The following is a 21,617-nucleotide window of genomic DNA, read 5'->3' on the forward strand; positions in this document are numbered from 1 at the left end:
TGTAGATCTTTGTGAGACAAACCAGTGAGTCGATTTCTTGCAGTCCTGGCATCCTGATTATTCTGCTCCTAAATCTATATCTGTACCCACTCTTAGAGATGAGCTGGCTTAAGGGGGCTGAGGCCTATGCAGAACAGCAGTGGGGACAGTGCATCACCTTGGTATCCACACTTGATGGTAACTTGTGTGATTGCTTTGGCATTGCCTCCAGTGCAATCCAAACAGCCCCACTGAGTTCCTGATGAACATTATTAGCAACCTATCAGACATTTATTTTGCTATGCACTCCAGTATCCATGTGTGGGGCACTGAGTCATTGGTTTTCTTGTAGTCAGTCCAGGTGGTGCTCAGGTCTGCCTGGTCTTAGAGGTCCCACACATACTCTCATAAACCTAAATTTAAGAAAAGGGGCGAATGGATAATTTTAATGCTGGGGAAAATACAGCTTAGTGGTTGAGGTCAGTTTATTAGCTGGGATTGTAGTTTAGTAACTTTGGCCATCAATTCACTGAATTGTTTATGACTAAATTATGATTTCTTTCTAGTCATCTGACTGGTACTTTTTGGTCAGATTGGTATCTTTATAGTGATGTTTCCATTTTCACAGATCTGAGGAAAGAGTTAAATGTCTTGCCTTCCTCCACTGGACCAGTTGATGGCCAGCCAGCCTGGCTGCTTGGCTCTCTGCCCTGCTGTCTACCTATCTCTCCTGCAGTAAGTGTGTCTGTCAGTGCAACTGCCTGACTGCTACTGCATGAATAATGCTGAGCCATGGTGCCCTGTTACCTTGACAACCAATAGAGAGTGGGAAGGGGGGGGGGGGGGGGGGGGGTCTGTGTGGGTAGAAAGCAAATATAGAAGAGAGAAGAGGAGAAAGACGAGGAGGGCTGGAGTGATGGTGCTGGGGGGATCTGATCAAGTGAAAACAAAAGCAATAGAAATATGAAGAGAAGGAATAATGAAGGAATGTTTAGGAGAGAAAACTCAAAATAAATGTCAAAGCAAAATCTGAGAAGACATTGAAAAAAAAGCAAATGAGAGTGAGAAACAAGTAAGAAAGGCAACTCAGCAGTTTTGGATGCAGCCTACGGGAGCAGATGCAACGTTTCACAGTGTCACCAGAGTGTTGCATCATGGGATCAAGACCACGGGGACACTCACATTGTAGGATGACATCACCCCTTGCAGAGTCAGACCTTGTCTGCTTGGTTCTGTCTGCCTACCCATCGAGGGAGAACAAGATGCTGCTTCTTTCAGTTTTTGCTCTCCTCTACAAGTCTGTCTTTCTGTCTGACCGCCCAGCTCAAAGCAAGTGAAAAAACAAAAAGCCAGATCGACAGATGAACATCGCGCCATGCAGGGATAGAGGGGGGAAAGACACAGATGCTAGTGGAGAGTCTCAGCCTTGTTTGCCGTCATGACATAGCAATCTGAAAAAGGAAGAGGAGGGGGTGGGAAGCATGGAAAGATTTGGGTTTAGTTCAGTCAGAAAGTGTGTATTAGTGTGTGTCTGTCATTTATGTCTTACCCTCCCCTCTCTTCCTGTTCTAACGCTGTATCTTTACTTGGCACTCCAACTGTCTGCTGCACCCAAAAAAATAAAGACTGAGCTGGTTACATTCTTATGGCTTTTGTCATTTCTAATCTTGTCTTCACCTGATCCTGTTATTGATACTCTCAGTGCTGTAATCACTCATTACATGATTATACCAGAGTCTCTGTCTGTCTGCCTGTCACGATTCTATTTGATGTGCTATAAATGTAGTTTATTTATTAAATTTAAGACAAGTAAATCAACACATGATAGCCTGGCTTCTTAAATTTCCAAATCAAGCCTTCTCCCCATCATATTATGATCCTATAATTATTCAATGGCACTTTTCAAGTCTCTGGATAGGTTTAAATATAATATAATTAGTAATTTAAGTTGAGAAAATAATCAGGTATCATGGCCTATGGTCATACAGCATTTATTATTTACAGTCTTGTGTTTACTCATTCGTGTTACTGTCATGATCCTGGATCTGTGACCTAGTGTTTTATGTTTGAGACTTTCAATTTCTGTTTGATTCTTGGGTTTCTGTAGTTTTTTGCAGGTTTTGTAACTTTTTAGAAATATTCCTGAATTGGTTTCTTTATTTTTACATTATCTGGGTTTTTTAGTTGTAGTTATCTTGGCTCTATTCCATTCCTTGTTGTAATTTATTTTATTTTACATTCCCTATGTTTTCCATGTCAATTCTGCATCTCTGTGTTTGGATTATTTTTTTTCATTTCTTCCTTTTCAGCTTTGCTTCCCCTGTCTTGTCATCATCATTTGATTCAGCTCTGTCTCGTCACCCTCCTGTGTCCACTTCCTTTGATTGCCCCGTGTCTATTTAAAGCCTGAGTTTGCCTTGATTTTTTTCTGTGTTGTGCTGTATGCCTCTCATCATCCCTGGTCTGTAGTTCTCTTTGTTTTACCTGGACTTAGTTTTCTGCTGCTGTCATGGATTATATGTCCTGCCTAAATAAAAGGTTTGTTTTTGTTCCCTGATTTCATTTCACAGTCTGTGTTCTGGGTTCCTTTTTCTGCAACACATAAGTTACTTTAGCTTCCCACCATTAATTTCCACTGTAAATATTCCAGAAATTCTACAGCTAAATTGATCTTTGATTATTATCTAGCTTTCAATCAGTCCAGTTACATATACTACTGGAAATGCAATTATTGCCCAAGTAGAATTTCAGTTGAGCAAATATTCCTACATGTAACCTGTACAGAAACTGGTCATTTCCAGTGTTTCCATAGTCCTTCACTTCATAGTTTCTGGGTAGGTGTGAATGTGATTTTTCCATTTAAACACCCTCACTCTGTGGTAAGAAGTTTTTCTCATTTCTAAACTCTACAATTTTGACATGGTTTCCTGATTAGTGCCCATTTTACTATTATAGAGTATGTCTGGACTGCAGCCTTATGATTTGTAGCCATAGTCTGTTAACCAACACTAGTTAGACAACAGGCTAAAAAACAGTCAGTGGATGGAGGTAACCACATAATGTCAGTCATCCAGAGCTTAAAAATTAAGACAATATGTAAGTACTGAAAACTGCAATTCTTCTAATGGATACTTAATGCTGGTTCCAAAAGTGATTCAGTCGCCACAGACTTCCATGTTATACTGACCAACTGCAGCTATATGATTACAGCCTGGTGCACCAAAAAAAAAAAAAGAAAAAGAAAAACTCCGTTCTTTGAATGAGTCTTTGAATTGGACCTCTCAACTCAATGCCTGCTGCTGGTGCCTTAATACAGCCTGTATTCCAAAAAGTCTGTGCTCTAGAAATTCTAGTATTGTATTAGTCTGTTACTTAGCACTAATTAGCATGTATCTGTGAGTGTTACGCCCACATAGTTTATGAATGCAACTAGTTAACCAGGCAAAAAACATGTCTGGCTTTGTGGCCAACATTTCCGTAAAACAATGGGTCTATATATATATATATATATATATATATATATATATATATATATATATATATATATATATATAATATGGAAGCTGAATTAATTTGGCTAAAAATTATAGGAAGTAATGGTGCTAATTCTAGATGTTAAGGTTTTAGGAGGTGAATTATAAATATTTTTTATAGATAATACAAAGCAAATTTTCCAAAAGATGTATCTTTAAATCAAACAATAAAACAGATTAGAAAGCGGTTCTGAGTTTCCAGCAGGACCATTAGTCAGTATACAGAACTAAATATTTCTGTTCTCATAAGAGCAGCAGTAATCTATGGGAGGTGTGTGTTGTGGATAGTGTTTGAGCAGCCATATGTAAGTGTAACAGAAAATATGGTCTCTCTGCATGGCTCACTGCAGTGGCTCAATCCCACTGACACCATGATTGCATGCTGTCCTCATACATACAGGGTCCTTGTATGCATAAATCTCTCTGACTCCAAACCCAGTCTAATCCAGATCAGATGTTTTCATCTGCTACTACTACATTTTTCATATATACCATCATTTATGGGCTGTTAACACTGAAATTAACATTTTTTGCATTTATCAATCACACTCAATTCTTCACCTCATCCAAGCATGAAGAGTTTTTTTGTGAATTTTCCTATTTTAGCTTTCTTCATTCCCACTCCACAGGTCATACTGTACTTTTGTACCTCCATGCTGCCAAGAAATATGGCCAAAGGTATCAGGTTTTAAAGTTGTTTGTCTGCCATTCTCTTGACAACCTGGAGAGATTTTTTTATTATTATTATTTGGAACAAATGTTTATTATAGTAGTCAAAGGTGAACAACACTGTGAACTCATGTCCATTCTGTTTTTGTGAATGTGATATATCAGCAACATTTAGAGGGAATTTTGTCACATCTGATGCAAATTTGCACCTAGAAATAAGATGAACTGATTATGCCAGTTAGATGTCAAAGGTTAAGGTCACTGGCATCACTCAAAACAAGGTTTTTGTTGTTGTTGTAGTTGCTGTCTCTTTGCCATAAGTCAAGAATTTATTCTTTAGTTTAGTCCAGACACTATATTCAAAATAAGATTATTTCCATCTGCAGACATTTATATTTGTTGGTATGGCTTTGTTCTAGGACATTTTCGGCTTTCCAAGTCCATAAATGAAAAGTAGAAGATAAGATCTGCAAGACCCAGCACAGATCAGAGCAAGCATCAGTAGAAGGACCTGGGGTGGAGATGGGTTGCAAATTGGTTTGCAGATGAACAGCAAGAAAAAAAACAGCATAACCACCCTATATAGAAAATAGAATAGAATGCCTTTATTGTCATTATACAGGATGTACAATGAGATTGTCTATATGAGATTAGCCACGTGTATACACAGAAGCATATCAGCTGAGCCACCAGCTGCCAATGAGATCAGCTGTTCTGTGGCAATTACAGCTAAATTTAACTTGATTGATCAGAATTTTACCCAAATGTCTAATAGGATAATAGTTGAACTTATGAAAGTAATCATTTAAAAGTATGCGTAAACCTCCTGAGACCCTGTGTCCTCATATGTTGAAGGTACATTTGGCATTTATGCATATTATACTTTATTCTGCTCAACATAAAACTGTTGCAACCCATGCATCCCAAACAAGAGCTCAAGTCTCATGAGGTCAACCTTTATTTCTTTTAACATTTAGGATCATAACCAAGCGCATGCTGTGTGCACAGCACTGTAAACATTATGCATTGTGGATGTTGTCATATTATCAGCAACAGAAAACACAGTGTTGAAAAAGCAAGAGAACAAAAAGGTTGCATTTCTCAGTCACACTGTGCATTCTAATGATAGTTGTAAGAGTGATGTGGGGGATGACACACAGCGTACACCCTCCATGCACCATCCAAAAAGGTTTATGCATAATAGATACAAAAGTGTCGCGCCATGTTACACAACCACCGTGTGTGTGTGTGTGTGTGTGTGTGTGTGTGTGTGTGTGTGTGTGTGTGTGTGTGTGTGTGTGTGTGCTCTCCCAGACCCCACTCAACCAACATCTATGTTTAGCAGCCTATTCGTGTCTACAGTTAAATTGTACTTTCCACTCTAGTTATTACAGTGCCAGACGAAATATGAAAGCACCAAGGGCCATGGATAATAAGCACAGAAATAGATCAAGTAGTCAGCAAATGTAGTGCATAGTTAGGGCATCTGAGGCTATGCAAACAGACACACAAACACACACACACATACACACTACATATGACGACCCCCCTAACCTCCCATAAGACACATGGACAAACACCCTCTCTCTTCTTTCGCCTTCCTACTGCTTTATTTCTTGCATCAATTGCACTGAAAACTGGCAGATCTCTCCTCCCCCTCCTTCTGTCCATCTTTCTGTCAGTCTGCTGCTACTCTTTCTGTCTTGACAGCAAATATGCAAGCTGTCAGCTTTTACTTTTTAAAAAAGACATGTCTAAACAGGCTCAATACTGATAGATTGTACGGAAGTGACTGACACTGAGGAACATGTCAGGGAGATATACAGTACTGTTGTATCTCTTTCTGAATCAGTACGCACACACACACACACACACACACACACACACTCATCCAGACACATGCTCATTCAGAAAACCAATTAAAACTATAAAAGACATGTCTGAAAACTACATTTATCCATTTGTTGGCATAAGCAAATGAAGAAAAACACTTTTCTTTAAGAAAAAATAGAAATTCAATAGCATACTAGCTTACAGCTGATGCTGCTCCATTTCCAACTGCTATTACCAGTAAATGTCTTTAAAAGCAGTTCTTAATACAAAGAAACCAAATATATTTAGCTTTAAGCATCAGATGGTGATTTGGTATACTTTAGACCCTCTTATTGTATGCTGAAGCCAAGGAGCCTGAGACCTGTACCTTTTTAAAGTTCTCTATTGTTAGCATTCAACCTGTGGTCTTCCTTTAAACAATTATAGACAAACACAATCTTACTAAATAAGAAATGTATTCAAAGATGTTCTTTTGCTGCTCTCCCCTCAGAGTGAATGCCCTGCAAAGATCACACCAAGAGCATGAAATGCAGTCCTGAATTTTTTCTAAAACATGGAAGCGGTCACATAAAAACAGTACAAATCTCTACAACTGGCTAACGTATGTGCTCATGTGCTCACTGCAAGAACTGAATAAAAATGGAATTACCAGAAGTACAAAACATGAGAAACATCTGAAGTTTGCAAAAAAGCAAAACAAAAACAAAAACAACACATCACTTTAAGAACAGTGCAACATCAAAACCACATCCCTATTATAAAATATGATGGAGGGAGCATCATGGCTTAGGGCTCCTTTGCTATCTAAAGGTCCAGATTAGTGCCTCAGCTCTTGAGGAAATAATGAATTCAGTAATTGTACAGGAAAATTTCAGGGCAGCAGTTCATGGCCTGAACCTTAGGAGAAACAAAAACATGCAACAATGCAATGACCATAAAACACACAGAATGGCTAAAAGAGATAATCTTTATTTTCTAAAGAGAGTTACAGCCCTGATCTTAACTATACTGGGATGCTGTGGTACTGAAGTCACATTTCCCACTGACAATTTTTTTAGCAATGATGGAAAAAGGCTGTCATTCTGACAGATTAGAACATGGATGGTGGATTGATGCAGACAGTGTTGCTGGTCTGTCTCCTTCATAACAAAACATTAAAGAATCCCAACATTATAGAATCCCTTATTATTTTGGTGCCCCTGTTGTAAGAAAAACAAAATCATTCATCTGCTTCGTGCAATGTTGACATGACAAGTGACTGCACAGTTTGTGTCTCCATGCCCTCATAAATTCACACTTTTTTTCTACATATGAGCTTTTGAATGTCTAAAACAATCTGTCTCGTTGTTGCAAGTAAAATTAGATTATAACAGCATTTTTGTGATCCTGTCTGTCAAAATGAAGGACATCATATCTGGTGCCACCCCTACCTGGACATATAAACTTTGGTCTTATTGCTCACTCTCTCATTTTCTTTATTCATTTACTCCTCAACATACTCCTTCCATCTTCTCAACACATTCTCTTTACTTGTTATCACATTTCCATCTCTATCTTTAGTCACCCCAACCAGCACATCCTTTCTAGTTCGATCTCTTTTCCTAGCCAATTGATATGTCCTTTTATCCCTCCTTATTGTTCAGTCTCACATACAACTCACTTTAAGCCTTTTTCGTTTGCCACCTCTCGCTTTGCCATATGCCTAACCCCGAAGTACTCCTGTAGACTTTCTCCATCTCTCTGACTATTCCACCCTTTACCTACTTCTTCCTCTGAATCCTTTCCTGTATTTACGCACTCTACCACCAAACCTCCTTGTCCTCTTTCCTCTGTCCAGAGGACACGCCAAACACCTTCTTGGTAGTTTCCCTCAGCACTATTTCTGTACTTTCTCAGTCATCTGGTAATGCTTTCCTACCACCTGTCATCTCAACACCTTCCTGAACTCTACACAACATTCTTCCTTCTTCAACTTCCACTATTTTATCCTTGCCTCTGCCTTCACTTGCTTCCTTTTCTTGATTTCCAAAGTCACCCTACAGACTACCATCCAATGCTGCCTACCTACAATCTCCCTTGACACCACCTTGGAATCTCCCATCTTTTTCCCATCTCTGCAATTTCCGCATAAGATGTAGTCCACCTGTCTGCACCTTCCTCCACTCTTATGTTACCCTATGTTCCTCCTTCTTTTTAAAGTACGTGTTCACCACAGCCATTTCCATCCTTTTCGCATTTCTCCCACGTCTTTCTGCATTTCTCTTCTTAACTCCATACCTACCCAACTCTATTCATCTCACCTACATGTCCACTGATGTCTGCTTCAATCACCAATCTCTCCCCCCAGGGAAACTCTCTTCCACTTCATCCAACTTACTCTAGAATTCCTCTTTCTCATCTGACATCCAGCCAGTGGGCATAAGCACTGACATTTAACATCACCCTTCAATTTCCAGCTTCAAACTCATGATCCTGTCTGACACTCGCTTCACCTCCACAACTATTCATATGCTCTTCCTTTATGATTAAAAAGATAGTAATTCTGCTTCCTACATCCTGCAGCTTTCTATTCATTTTAATGCTTGAGAATGAACATATGATATTGTCTGACATGTCTAGTGTCTAGCCAGATACTTACTCTGGATGGTGTTGTGTTGGCCTCCAGTGACACTGTAAGAAATATTGGAGTCGTTTTTGACCAGGATGTGCCTTCAGTGTGCATATTAAGCAAATATGTAGGACTGCTTTTTTGCATTTTCGCAATATTTGTATATTTATTATATATTAGAATATTTCTAAAATTAGAAACATCTTGTCTCAGAGTGATGCTGAAAAGCTAATTCACGCATTTATTACTTCTAGGCTGGACTATTGTAATTCAGTATTATCAGGCTTAGCCTAAAAGCTCCTGAAAAACCTTCAGCTGATCCAAAATGCTGCAGCTAGAGTACAGACAGGACTAGAAAGAGAGAGCAGATTTCTCCCATATTGACTTCTTTTCATTGGCTCCCTGTCAAATCCAGAACAGAATTTAAAATTCTTCTTCTCATATACAAGGTCTTTAATAATCATGCCCCATCTTACCTTGAAGACTTCATATACCGTATCACACTTCGCTCTCAGACTGCTGGATTATTTGTGGTTCCTAGGATACTTAAGAGTAGAATGGGAGGCAGAGCCTTCAGCTTTCAGGGCCCTCTTCTTTGGAACCAGCTCCCAATTTGCATTTGGGAGACAGACACCATCTCTATTTTTAAGCTTAAAACTTTCCTTTTTGATAAAGCTTATAGTTAGGGCTGGATCCAGAGCCAGTGACCCTGAACCATCCCTTAGTTATGCTGCTATAGACCTAGGCTGCAGGGAGGTTCTCATAATGCACTGAGTATTTCTTTTCATTCACCTCTTTTTACTCTGTTTATACCCCACTGTGCAGTCTCTGGAACTTGAAAAAAGGGTGACTGGACGACTTTTTGTTTCTTGAAGATGTTTCACTTCTCATCCAAAAGGTTTCTTCAGTTCTCAAACCAAATGGTGGAGAGACCCAGGTATTTAAACCCCAGTGGGCGTATAGTCCCCTGGAGGTGGTTGGGACCCACTATTGTTCATGTGCATAATAACATGCACCAAGGTGTGAAGGTGTGGGTCATTACAGTCAGTGGTTTCAGGTGAAACCAATTTGTATCAAGTGACCTATTGAGGTCACCTGAACAAAGGTGTGAATGGGGGTTGAGGCACCTGGGGACGGAGCTCAGGACAGCATCGTAAGCGGGGGAAAGTTGGTGACAACTTTTTGTTGTGATTTGGCACTGTATAAATAACATTGAATTGAAATTGAATTGAATTTTCTTTTTACCAAGGTAGAATCAGATAATAGTGACAAGCATTAGGAAAATACTGCAGAACTGAAAGTTAAAGTAGGTTTTTCAACATCAGCAGTTCTTTTAATCACTAGCCAAGCTTTGGAAAGGTTTCTTTTACTTTCCAGCATTTGGTTGTTTTTGTTGTTTGCATCTCATCTTAAATGTACTGAAACAGGTGCCTGGAAACAGAATTGTAGATTTTATGTATATAGAGTCACGGGAGTGCTTGATTCATATGTGGCTATGTTTAATATATGATTATACATATGCTATGCAAATAGGCCACTTGACGCCTATCTGCTCTTGGATTGGGAGGTTAAATGAGGAGCTGTGTACTGATGGCTAGGGACAGTGCAGCCATGAGCACCCCCCCCCCCCCCCCCCCCCCCCCCCACCCCCCCACCCCCCCCATCTGCCTCGCCTCCTTCCTTTTTTGTTTCTCCTTTGTAAGAAGAGTGGCAGAGTCAGTTCCTGTGTCATTGCTAGAGATCCATCTGCCAGGGCTGCACACACACACACACACATACACACAGACATACAGGAGCAGCTGCAATGAAGCCTGGTTGACACACTACAGAAGAAGACCTTTGGGTTGCGTGTATCCAGCACAAGACATCCGTGAAACAACCATGCACCAACATACACATATACAGTACATAAATGACATGCATATGTGTAGTGCATTAAATAAAATCAATTTAAAGACATTCCCTCAATGCACAAGATGACCCTCAATCCTCCTTCAGATCTTCTTCTCTTGTGATAGACAGTTGAGAGTTTATGGAGGGGTAGATGAATGGGTCAGTGACAGTAGATGGGAGGAGTGCATGGATGGATGGCTGTATGGTTTCCTTGTCAACTAGTACACTGGGCAGGCAGACAGATAGACACAGCAACTGTAATTACTGGTGGTAGCAGAGATTACCGTGGGGATGATGGGGGCCTGGGCCATAATAATGATCACACATCATGGTGTTGATAGAACTGTAAAAAATGGAGGTAAAGCCACTCTGTGGGACAAATATGTGATTAAAGTACTTTTTCTTATTTATTTTTTGTAAAAGGACTGTGGACAGTAGGTCAGCATCAGCTGATATTAGCCAAGGGAAATGTTAGTCAGGTTCTGCTATAAACCTGTCACTTGATAGAACAATTGTGTGATCAGACCAAATGAAAATTGTTATCTCACATAAGTTATAATAAGTCTATGCAAAGATGCAGTCTGACATAAAAAGAAGGAAGTGAGAGCTTGTGTTTTCTGTTAATGTTAATGCTTGTCATTTGTAACCATTCTTTGCTCCTCAGCCCCCCACCCCCACCCCTTCCCAACCAGATGAGGCAGATGGCTGTCTCTCTCTGTCTCCTTGTTCTGTCTGAGGTCTTTTCAAGTTGTCAGTTGCTGCTCATTGGGAACATCTGATCTCTAACATTGTTGGGTCTTTAACTTACAGTATAGAGTGCCTTAAAGAGTGCTATAAAATAAATAAAACAAAGTTGAAACAAAGTTGAAAATATTTCTTTCAAAAGCAAAAAATCTGCTTCACACTCTTGCAAAAGGCTAATTAGCTGAGATTTTCACATACACAGGGGATTTCCCAATTCTCACTAACATCAGAAATATAAGAAGTTTATTGTTGTCATTCAACATTACTTTATATTGAAATGATATAAAGCAATGGCAGATACAAAAAAGGAGAGTATTTGGAGAAAAGAAATTTGTTACTTATTTCCAATTCTTGACTATACTGGAAGGAAATAGTTCTCTCTTTCTATTTTTGAGCAGCCCTACAGATCATTCCTGAACCAACAATCAGGGAAATCCATACTATCCATCTTGGTAGGTGTGTGTGTGCATCTACTTATTACAGGCCTCTTAAATACATGTTTGCACCTCTCTAGGATCCCAGCTCATGGTTAAGCTTCCAGATAATTTTCTGTAACTGTACTTCACTCACTGTAGGAGTTTTGCTTCACATTGCAAATAGCATCTTTTCCTCTGCTTTAGTTAAACAAGCCCAGAAAGCAAATAAACTAAAGCTCCAAATCCATCACTGTAGCGGAAAGGCCCACAATGACCAAAAAGGGTACACTTGCCACTATTTGGGATGGGGGGTGGGGGATTAGCAAATATTCACCAAAACCCAGTATAATGAGACTGTAAAGGAGTTTATGAAGATGTGTTATAGGACTGGATCAGCTAGCACTTTTGAAGAGAGCAAGTGTTCGCTGTCATGCTAAGAGGTCCTACAGCAGGATGCTATAAAAACAATGTATTAGTGTAGTTTACTTACACTCAAGTGTAAGCAATAAAATAAAAACTAAAGAGTGCTTAATATTTTAAGTCAGATGTACTGAGGTTAGTAAAGACTACTCAGAATTACTATTTTAAACAATGAATGTGAAGGTACCTGTAACATATGATTTCTTAGTTGTGTTTCTTAAAGAAGAACCTTATTTACTTCATAAAACCATGCAAACCGATAATAAAATGGACAAGTGCTTTGGAAAATTTAAATTCCATTTGATAACTTTTGTGAGGCTTGGCCTGAAAATGATTTTGGTGAACATTGGACAAACTTTGTGACCTGTGAAAGCTTTTGAAAGATTTCCATAAAATCCAATATGGCGGAAAATGACATTGTAAGGTGTGCTGAACGTTGCTAGATCCAAGGAATCTGGTGGTACCTCAATTTCCAAAATCAGCCACACAGGTCACAAGTTACAGGTGTAAACACAAGTCCAAATTTGCCCCAGTGGTGGCACTAGAGTGCTCAGGGTAGTGGCACATAACTGTTCTGAGGAAGTGTCCCAAATTTCACAATTTTTGACCAAACATTTCTAGGTACTGCCACAGACTCCCATTGGAGTTTGAAGTTTGATTATTAATAACAATAAGCTTGACACCCAATCAGGATTCAAATATTAAAGTCAACTATGATGGTTCATTAACTAGCCGATGCAGCTACAACAAGCTTCATGTAGAGTTGCCTGTGCTCTAAACACCTGGAGGACAAAACTTCATTCACTGTCAACTGCAGCAAAACAGGAAAACAAGCTTCAAATTTGTTGACTTTTCATTTTCAGTTGGAACAAATAAATTGTTTTGGGGCACTCAGACAGTGGTAAGGATAGCTAGTGTTTAAGCCTCAACAAACCTAGTATAATTTTATCTATTAACCATCTATTTGTGCAACAACTAAGTGGTAGTAAGCTAACTTTAACAAACATTATGTGGCTGCACTGAGAAATAAATTTAAACATACATAGTACAAGTTTGATAAGTTACCTTAATGTTCTTAACAAGACAAAATTTGCCTCCAAAAAATGATCAAAATCCAAGCACTCTGATAGTCTTTACTCAGTATGACACACTGGCTCAACCAATCTTCTGCTGTGAGAACAGGAAAATAGAACAGGAAGATATGAAATAGGCTGCTGGCGTACTCACACCAAGCAGTGACTCTTCCACTTTTCCACAGACTAGGCACAGTTTAGTGCGTTCCTCCTACTGGTGAAATTGGCCTTAGAAGGATGCAGCCCCTGAATTGGGACATACCCTAAATTGACATTACTCAAAAACAATGAGTAAACTGTTTTTCACCATGCAATTAACAGCAACTTAATAAAAGCTAGTAAAAAGCATATATTCTTAATTTCCAAGTAAAGTAAACTCATTTATGTAAGCCAGCAAAGCTATTGAAATTTACAGGGCTTTAACTGTTTTCAGCAGTGAATATAATAAACATTTGACAGTCTATGGTGCATATTTGTTAGAAGAATAAAATTACTTTTTCAAGGTAACAGTTGGGGAAAATATCAGAGAATATCAGATATTTAATATTTACAAAGGGATTGCTAATTTTACACATTTTAAACAAGGCTCGGATTCCTGTTTCAAGTTGATTTACATGTCTATGGAACCAAATAGAAAAGGAACATTCGCAAATGTAAAACCACGGAAAATTATAAATATATAGGATTCAAGGTTTTTTATTTGCCATTTGTGCATGAACCAAAGTCTAGGCACATTGGAATGTTTTTGCGCAGGGCTCTCTCGTAGTCATTTATGAAACAAATATGGGATTTAGAATGAATGCACAGCATGTTTTGTGTTTTAAAGAAACGCACAGCCATAGTTGTTAAATAATGTTTGATTGGTTGCTATCATGGTAAGCACCATGGTGGGGTGGCGTGGCGGTTAGCACTGTTGCATCACAGCTTGAAGGTCTAGGTTCAAATCCACCTTAGCCCATGCCTTTCTGTGTGGAGTTTGCTTGTTCTCCCTGTGTCTGCGTGGGTTTCCTCCCACAATCCAAACACATGCAGTTAGTGGGGTTAGGTAAATTGGTGAGTCTAAAGTGCCTATAGGTGTGAATGGTTGTCTGTCTGTCTGTGTTAGCCCTGCGACAGGTTGGCGACCTGTACAGGGTATACCCTGCCTCATGCCCCATGACAGGTGGGATAGGACCCTGAACAGGATAAGCTGAAGAGAATGGGTGGATGGTTACTATCATGCTGCCAGTTATGTCATACCACTCTGCTGCTGGTGATATATGTGTTCGGTCAGCAGCGGGTAGCTTGTATACAGCCGGTCAGGAGAAGGTGAGAATCCTACTGCAAAACCACAGTATTTGTGCTCTTCGCAAGCTGAGGTCATTTTTTTCTTATTGGCTTTGAAATTCGCCTGCGACCTCTCGCAGGAGACATAGGAGGAGACAGGGGATAGAAACGGTTTAACCACTCTGTGAGTAATAAAGGGGTGATGGAGTGTTTGTAAAAAAAAAAAAAAGAAAAAGAAAAAGGCAGGGACGATAATTAACTGGATTTTCTGTGTGGATTAAATAATAATTATGAGGGTATTCAGTCTTTTATTATTTATAAAGGTAAAGAATGGTCTATTTACACCTAGTTTTATGTGAATGTTAGTTGATATTTTTCCCTCCCCTGTATGTCGTGTAAGGGTGGTTTTTCCCAACCATCGTCAGGCTCTGCCTCCGCCAGCCACCTCTCATCAGTGCTCTTCTTAAAATGAAAGCAGCGAGACGGTGGCACCTGCGGAGGAGAAGGAGAGGGGATTGTATGTAGAGCTGGCATCTACTTACCCACCGTTCAAAGGAAGTCTTCATGTACATATATATATGAGAGAGAGACATACACACACATATAGGGGCCTTCATGAAGTTCCCCGAGTCATTAACAATATTAATATGTCCGAGGGAGCTGTCGCAGCCCGGTGCTTGCTGTACATATTTCATCTATTCACTGAATGCTGAAGCAGGAATTCAGATAGAAGACTTCGAAGTAGGTAGACTGGCTTATCTAGTAAGTGGCATGTGATACGAGCCATATTGGGGTTTTTCTTTCTTTTCTTTTTTTTTAATACGCCGGCCATTTTTACTTCATTTAGTAGTTTGTTTTTTTTCTAGTACAAAAACTGCTTAAGCGACACGAAGGCAATGTATAACACAGTCTGGACGAAGAAAAAAGCCGGCGAGGAAGGAGACTGGAGGGACGTGATGATGCCCTACTCCACAGAGCTGATATTTTATCTGGAAATGGACCAGCCGCCAGGTAAGCCGGAGGCCGGTAACAGCAGGGAAATGAAAGTTAGACAGGGGTAAGGTATGTCTAGGCTTTGTTTGGTTTTGGTGTTTCGTGAAATTTGTGATAAGTTTTAAAAGCTCTCATTTCGCTGCTGTGCATACTAGTCACGCCGTTGTATCTTTTTCATTAGGATTTCGCGGTCAGTTGTGTTTTAGCTACGCTCATTGCATTTCTGACTGTACATAAACTTGTCGTAGTCCTCTCCTGTAGTGAGAAGCACGTAACTCGGGGGTGAATAAGACCCATTAGCTTCCATTTTGTCTGTAATAGTTTCCAGCAGCAATGACAACGCTTTAAAACATCGTCTTTGTTTCTCGCTCTCCGGCGCACTCGTCACAGCAGTTCTTTTGTACATTTAGATACAGATTTGCGCGACGACACAGGGGATGCAGCCTCACTCTGGAGACAATAAGTCCCGTGTAGTCTGCACACACTGAAAACAGTCCGACTCCTCATCCGTTTGTAGGCTATGTAATATGAGATGATAAAATAGTAGCCAAGATGTCTGAAATCTGCAACCTAAATAATTTTAGCTTCAAGTGCAAATGTCCCGAGTCTATGTAGGAGAATTTGGCTTTTGAAACCAGCAGGGATTTTGTATCCACCAGTAGAATTTGTATTATTCCGCGCTTGAAGTGTGCGTTAAACAGTCCGGACTGGATCGTTCCAAAATCAGCTGTGCCGACAGCGGGGGGAGGGGATGGGACAAGCAAGAAACCAGAAAAATGAATGAAACGTGGAATTTAAAAGTCCCGAATATCTTCTAATAATAACGTCCTACACTTGGACACATCTAGAAGTCTTTGTGTCCACTTCTAGCCAACTGTCACCCACAATTGAATACGTTACATTCATTCATTCCTAGGCAATTGTGCCAGTGTCACTGGACTCCCTCCTCTTTCCCCCGCTTTTCTCCCCTCCTCAATGGATCATGGCGCAGATGTGGGACGTTGTGTTGTTTCCAGGAGGCGCTGTTGAATGCAGTTTGCCTGGTAGCTCTTTCTTTCATTCCCTGTATCCTTTCTTTTCCTTCCATTTATCTATTGAGATGCACTTTATATTCTGCAGCAACCTCAGAGTGCAGTATTGTGTTTATCTGTAGCATGCTGCAGAAGTTATGCAAAAAAAAAAAATCCCTTAGGTTGAGAGATTTTATCAAAGAGTATTTGTCTCCCTAGATCTTGTGTAACCCCAGGGTGCTTAGATATTTGAAGCCTTTGTTGGAGAAAAGTATTGTTTCAGCTAGTTTTTCTCTTCAGACCTGCTGAAGGTCTGACATCCTGAAATGCAGTGTGTATTCTTTTTATTTGAGCTAAAAATGAAGTTGGCTGGTCAGTAATTGCCTTTTTCTACCCTTTTTATTTTTTTTCCTTAAGTAAAAAAATCATTTCTGCTGTGTATTTCTTTTGGCCCTTTTGTTGGCACTGCTCAGTGCATCTGGTATGTTAATGCAAAACGCTGGCCATGTAATGGTGATTCATACACTGGACCTTGGCTTTTATGGTACTTGGAGCCATTCGTTCATTTTTGCATTCATTTAGGGGTTACTGTTATGGCACAAAAAAGAATTGATTTTTGCCTTGCTCAGCAGACGGCATCTGGCAAAGACAGTAATACAGTCAAAAAGTGTGTTTTGGGCCACTACAAAAGACATTGTATTGTCACTGCAAAACCTTCAGAACAGTGCGCCAAAATATGAATAGTTTTATAGAAGGAGTCAGTGTCAATAGAGGACAAAATGATCGTCTGTTGTTGTGTGAGTGCATTCACTTTTTCTGCTGTTTGTAGGTTGTGCAGTATTGAAGGTCTTGCACCTCTTTTGTCCAAATTAGCACATCCTGTTCTCAGCTAAACCTCAGTCTTTTTGACTCCAAGCTCATCTTTGTTTCACTGTGTGCAGATTACATGCGTCTTTGTCTTAACACACCTGGTGTGTAATGTAAAATGCTACAGATGGTGTTAAGTAGAGAAGTAGATGACAGGCATGCCCACAGATGTTCATTAGAATATTTACCGCACTAGAATTAAAATGTGAACGCTTTACTGGTATTTATAGTGTGTGAATTCCTGTTTGTGTGTGTGTGTGTGTGTACAGTAGTATTTGCGGTGTGATTAGCACAGGTTGAGTGTCACTGCCATTCCCAGGGGAGGGCAAGGCCTCCGTATCCACTGGCAACTTGGTGTGTGTGAAGCAGCACTGTGTGGATGTTGGGTGAATGATGAGTCTCGTGTTGCAGTGGAAAATCACCGGGATATTGTTTTTAAAGGACCATAACCATAAGTGTTTTTTGCATGTCTGGGTTCATTTGCAGCACAGTGCATTCAACTCTGCTTCCTTCCAGGTAGTTTCTGTTCACATTCACATGTGCACAGCATTAAAAACCAAATCAACATGCACAGGCCTGATACTTTTTTTTTGCAAGTAATGCATTGATTTGTGAAATTTTGGGTGATACCAATGTTTAAAATAATATATCTTCTTTACAATACGTCTTTTTGTTCCAGGGAAACAATGAAATCCATCCACCTGCTTTTCTAACTTAATGAAATGAAAGGAAATATTCATAGTTTTATGGAAGGATTCAGTGTTTACAGGACAAAAACTCCCTCTGTTCTTGTGGGTAGATGCAGTTTTTCTGTTGGTAATAAGTTGTACAGTATTAAAGGTCTTAAAGTATTTTCAGCTTTCATTCAAGCTTTGAAGATTTAGGTATCGTAGAATTGATGTGACACAACAGATAAATACTGGTCACTCCTAATGTACAGATTTTGTACAACTGTCTGCACTTGACACTGCATTGCCATATAATTTTGGCATCACTATAAACAGTAGAGATGCCTCTCCTGAGGCAACAAATCACATTATTTTTTATTTATAATCTCCATTTGTTATTTGCACTTTCTATGCTTCCTTGCTCCCCTTCTGTCCTCTTTCTCCTTGCCCACCATCCAATCTCAGCAAATGGCTGCTGTCCCTGAGCCAGGTTCAGCTGGAGATTTCTTCATGTTAAAAAGCAGTTCTTCATCCCCACAGTCACCAAGTGCTGCTCATAGGGGATTGTCTGATTATTGGCGTCCTCACTCCGTTATTTTAGCATCTTTACCTCATAAAGCACTGTTTTCAGCTGGTGCTGTATAAATAAAATTGAATTTGTTACTTGTTGAAGCCTGAGTCAGTTTGTCAGTGGAAACATACAAAATTAGTTTTTTAAAGTATATGAACTGCAGCACTATTGTCATTGAATTAAACTTCAGTATGAGGACATAACTGTTCTATGATAGGACTGAGATGTTGTCTGCTAATTCTTCAGCACTGAATTAGACTTTTTTTAAATAGTTTTTCATGCATAGGCCACTAGAATGTGGCTATTATGTACATTTGTCTTGTCAAACTCACTTGTTGAATTTTCCATTTTGTTAGCACATCAGACTGAAATGACTACATGTCACCACAGAGTGATGGATGACTTTTGTCAGGATCATAATGTGAAAAGAACAGAAATGTATTCCAAGCAAAAAAAACTCAAACCAGAGGTTTGTCCAGAGGGTTCACACTGCAGAAATTCAGGCCAAGTTTAATAAAAACCAACTCAAGGTCCAGCAGCTTTGTATTTGTCTGCATTTCAAGTCATGTTCGAAACTGATTCTGGCTCCAGCTTCTCCCAAACAATTTTTCTTTTCTTAGAAGGTTGGATAAGTTTTAAATTTGTGGTTTTACACAGAGTAAATGAATAGACACACATTCAGCTGCCAGTCGTGCAGTAGAAATGAACTTGTTGATTTAGGGCTGCTGCACTGCTGTGTGTATGACTGTGTGGTGTGATGGACTTGATCTGCCAGAGCCTTACTCAAAGTCCCTCCCTCATTTCTTTTCTTCTTGGAGCTCTAGCACCATAGCACCCCTTCCCTCAGGGCTGTTTTCTGATTGGCTGAGGGGGCGGGCCTCCGTGCAGGGATTAGCTGGTGCCTCTTCTGTCTTTTAGGATAAGCTTTGCTCACGCTTTTCTTCAGTCAGATGGTGTGGAGAGCAGGAGGAGGAGGTGGTAGAGGAGGGAGGAGAGAGTGAGTGAGTGACAGAAAAATAAGGAGGGAGGAGGGAAACAGCTGAGAGACAAGTAGCAGCATGCAGCTAACAGAGAGTGCGATGGAGGACGGTAAGAGGGAATATGATAGCTTTATTCTTTTCATGTATTTCACTGTTTAGTCTCTTCAGCCTTTGTCATTGCTTTTCGGACTTGTTTACCTCAGTTTTCCTCATACTCATGTCCACTGACTTGCATTTTTTCTGCTGCTTTTTCTTTAGTCTTTTTCAGCTTTTCCCCTAGTCATAGTGACCCCCTCCTTCTTTCACTCCTCCTGTAGCACCTCAAACCTACAGTATGTGAGTGAGCACTAGCATTCAGTCTTTTGCTCTGTGTGCATTTTTACTCTAAAACTTTGTGGGAAGCAGTTTTGTAAAATGTAAGTCCAACCACAGAATGTCACTTTGAGCAGCCACTGTTTTTTTTTTTTTTTTTTTTTTTCCTCTTGTTCTTTTTAATGTTATAATATTTTTAAGATGTAGAAACTGGTGCTTTGTAAAATTTAATTTCAATTTTTTTCAACACAATTTGAAATTTTAGTCATAGTTTTACCACATTAGAAATCTGGATCCTGTTTACATAGAGCCTTGAGTTTGAAAGCCGCCGCATGTGTAACACACACACTCACTACCTGCAGGCTCTTACCTCATCCAGATGTCGAGCTGTGGAAATAAAATAGTTACTTTAGAACACTTCATTCATGCCACATGCTTTTGAATTTTTAGTTGCAGTAATTCCGCTGCTGAATATGATCTCCTGTTTTGGTACTACAGGTATTCTGCCCTGTTTCCCAGATCAGCTGTAGTGTTCACTCCTGTGGTTGTTAAAATTGCCCCAAGACCCATGCTGAGCTCTATTTGTCTCAAGTGTATTCATCTTGTCTATCCACGCTGACAGTTATTGTTCAGGAGAGCTGTGGACTTCTGCCGACATGTACGATGACAACTGATACGAAAGTGTGCATGTGTGCGTATGTGAGTGCGTGGCTGAGCACTGCTCCTTTGTTTGGTGAGGGGGAGGCTGCACTGATGGTCCCCTTTGTTCACCGTCCTCTGGTTCCCTGTCAGTGATTCATGCAATAGTTGTGACTGATTAACGGCACAGTAGTTTTGTTAAAGTATTTTTTTAATATAATTGATGACATTTTCCAAATGTATCTCCTTTGTTAGGATGGTTGTCATTAGTATGTTTCTAATTTCTTATACAGGACATAAGAACACACTGCCCACATGTAATGATCATCATTAGAGGGTTTGGATTTTACACAGGTCTGACTCAGATTTATTTCAAATGGAAATTTGAAACCTAGGCTTTATGTATAGCTAATTTTCTGTGTGCTGGTCTTGTCCATTGTCCTATAAAACAACCAGTTACAGTACAAAAGAAATGAGGAATATGATGAGAAATATTTTTAGTCATTTGGTAGAAATACATTTTGTAGTTACGTTTTTCTCTTTTAATGCATTTTAATGTCATAACTTCAGTATTTGAGGGGTTAAAATGACTTTTATGCAAACTAGACATACATAATTAAGTCAAGAAAAAGACCAGTTTTAAATTAGATTAACTAATTGCAGCTGTGGTGACCCATCTGTCCTTCTCACGTGCTGCCCTCTGTGTGGTCCACAACTGCAAGCACATGTATACTCAATGTGTTTGATGCTTTGTTAGTTCATTTAAGATTTTTTTTTGTTTTTGTTTTCATAATTTATTTCACTTGTGCAGGTCTTTTTCAATGTAAACATAAAGTGAATTTCCACCCCGTCTATCCTTGGACGTGCACATGTGTATGCACAGATTTGTAAAGTGCTGACTGAGGGGAAGGGTGCAGCTGCAGGACGACAGTTTTGGCAGCACTAACCGACTGCCATGGTGACATGGGAGGGAGGAGAAGAGTTGAATAGTGAGGAAGAGGGAAAAAGTGAGGAGCACAGGAGGGTTGGGAGTAAAGGAACAAAGAGCAGGAGAGTAAGAGGAGCTGCCTGTCTCACTTTAGGTGGTCTTGCAAACAGAAGTGAAGAAAAAGTTTGTAGGGGGGAACGTGTTAGTTTACAGAG

General features: G+C 39.7%; 1 protein-coding gene across 3 annotated transcripts in view; it reads left to right on the forward strand.

Annotated features, from left to right (window-relative positions):
• Window positions 1-21,617, forward strand: part of pik3r3b (phosphoinositide-3-kinase, regulatory subunit 3b (gamma)) — a 273,792-nt gene that overhangs the window by 238,766 nt on the left and 13,409 nt on the right. Inside the window, exon 1 of one of the 3 annotated variants that reach the window (XM_030727073.1) lies at window positions 15,328-15,445. The exons of 1 other annotated variant lie outside the window; for it this stretch is intronic. In XM_030727073.1, coding sequence (XP_030582933.1) covers window positions 15,331-15,445 — 115 coding nt within the window. In that variant the 5' untranslated portion in view covers window positions 15,328-15,330. Of the gene's footprint in view, window positions 1-15,327; window positions 15,446-19,500; window positions 19,633-21,617 lie in introns of those variants that run through there. One more of the 3 variants, XM_030727074.1, reaches the window with a different exon arrangement.

The sequence above is a fragment of the Archocentrus centrarchus genome, chromosome 4, assembly GCF_007364275.1.
Source record: "Archocentrus centrarchus isolate MPI-CPG fArcCen1 chromosome 4, fArcCen1, whole genome shotgun sequence".
NCBI lineage: Eukaryota > Metazoa > Chordata > Actinopteri > Cichliformes > Cichlidae > Archocentrus > Archocentrus centrarchus.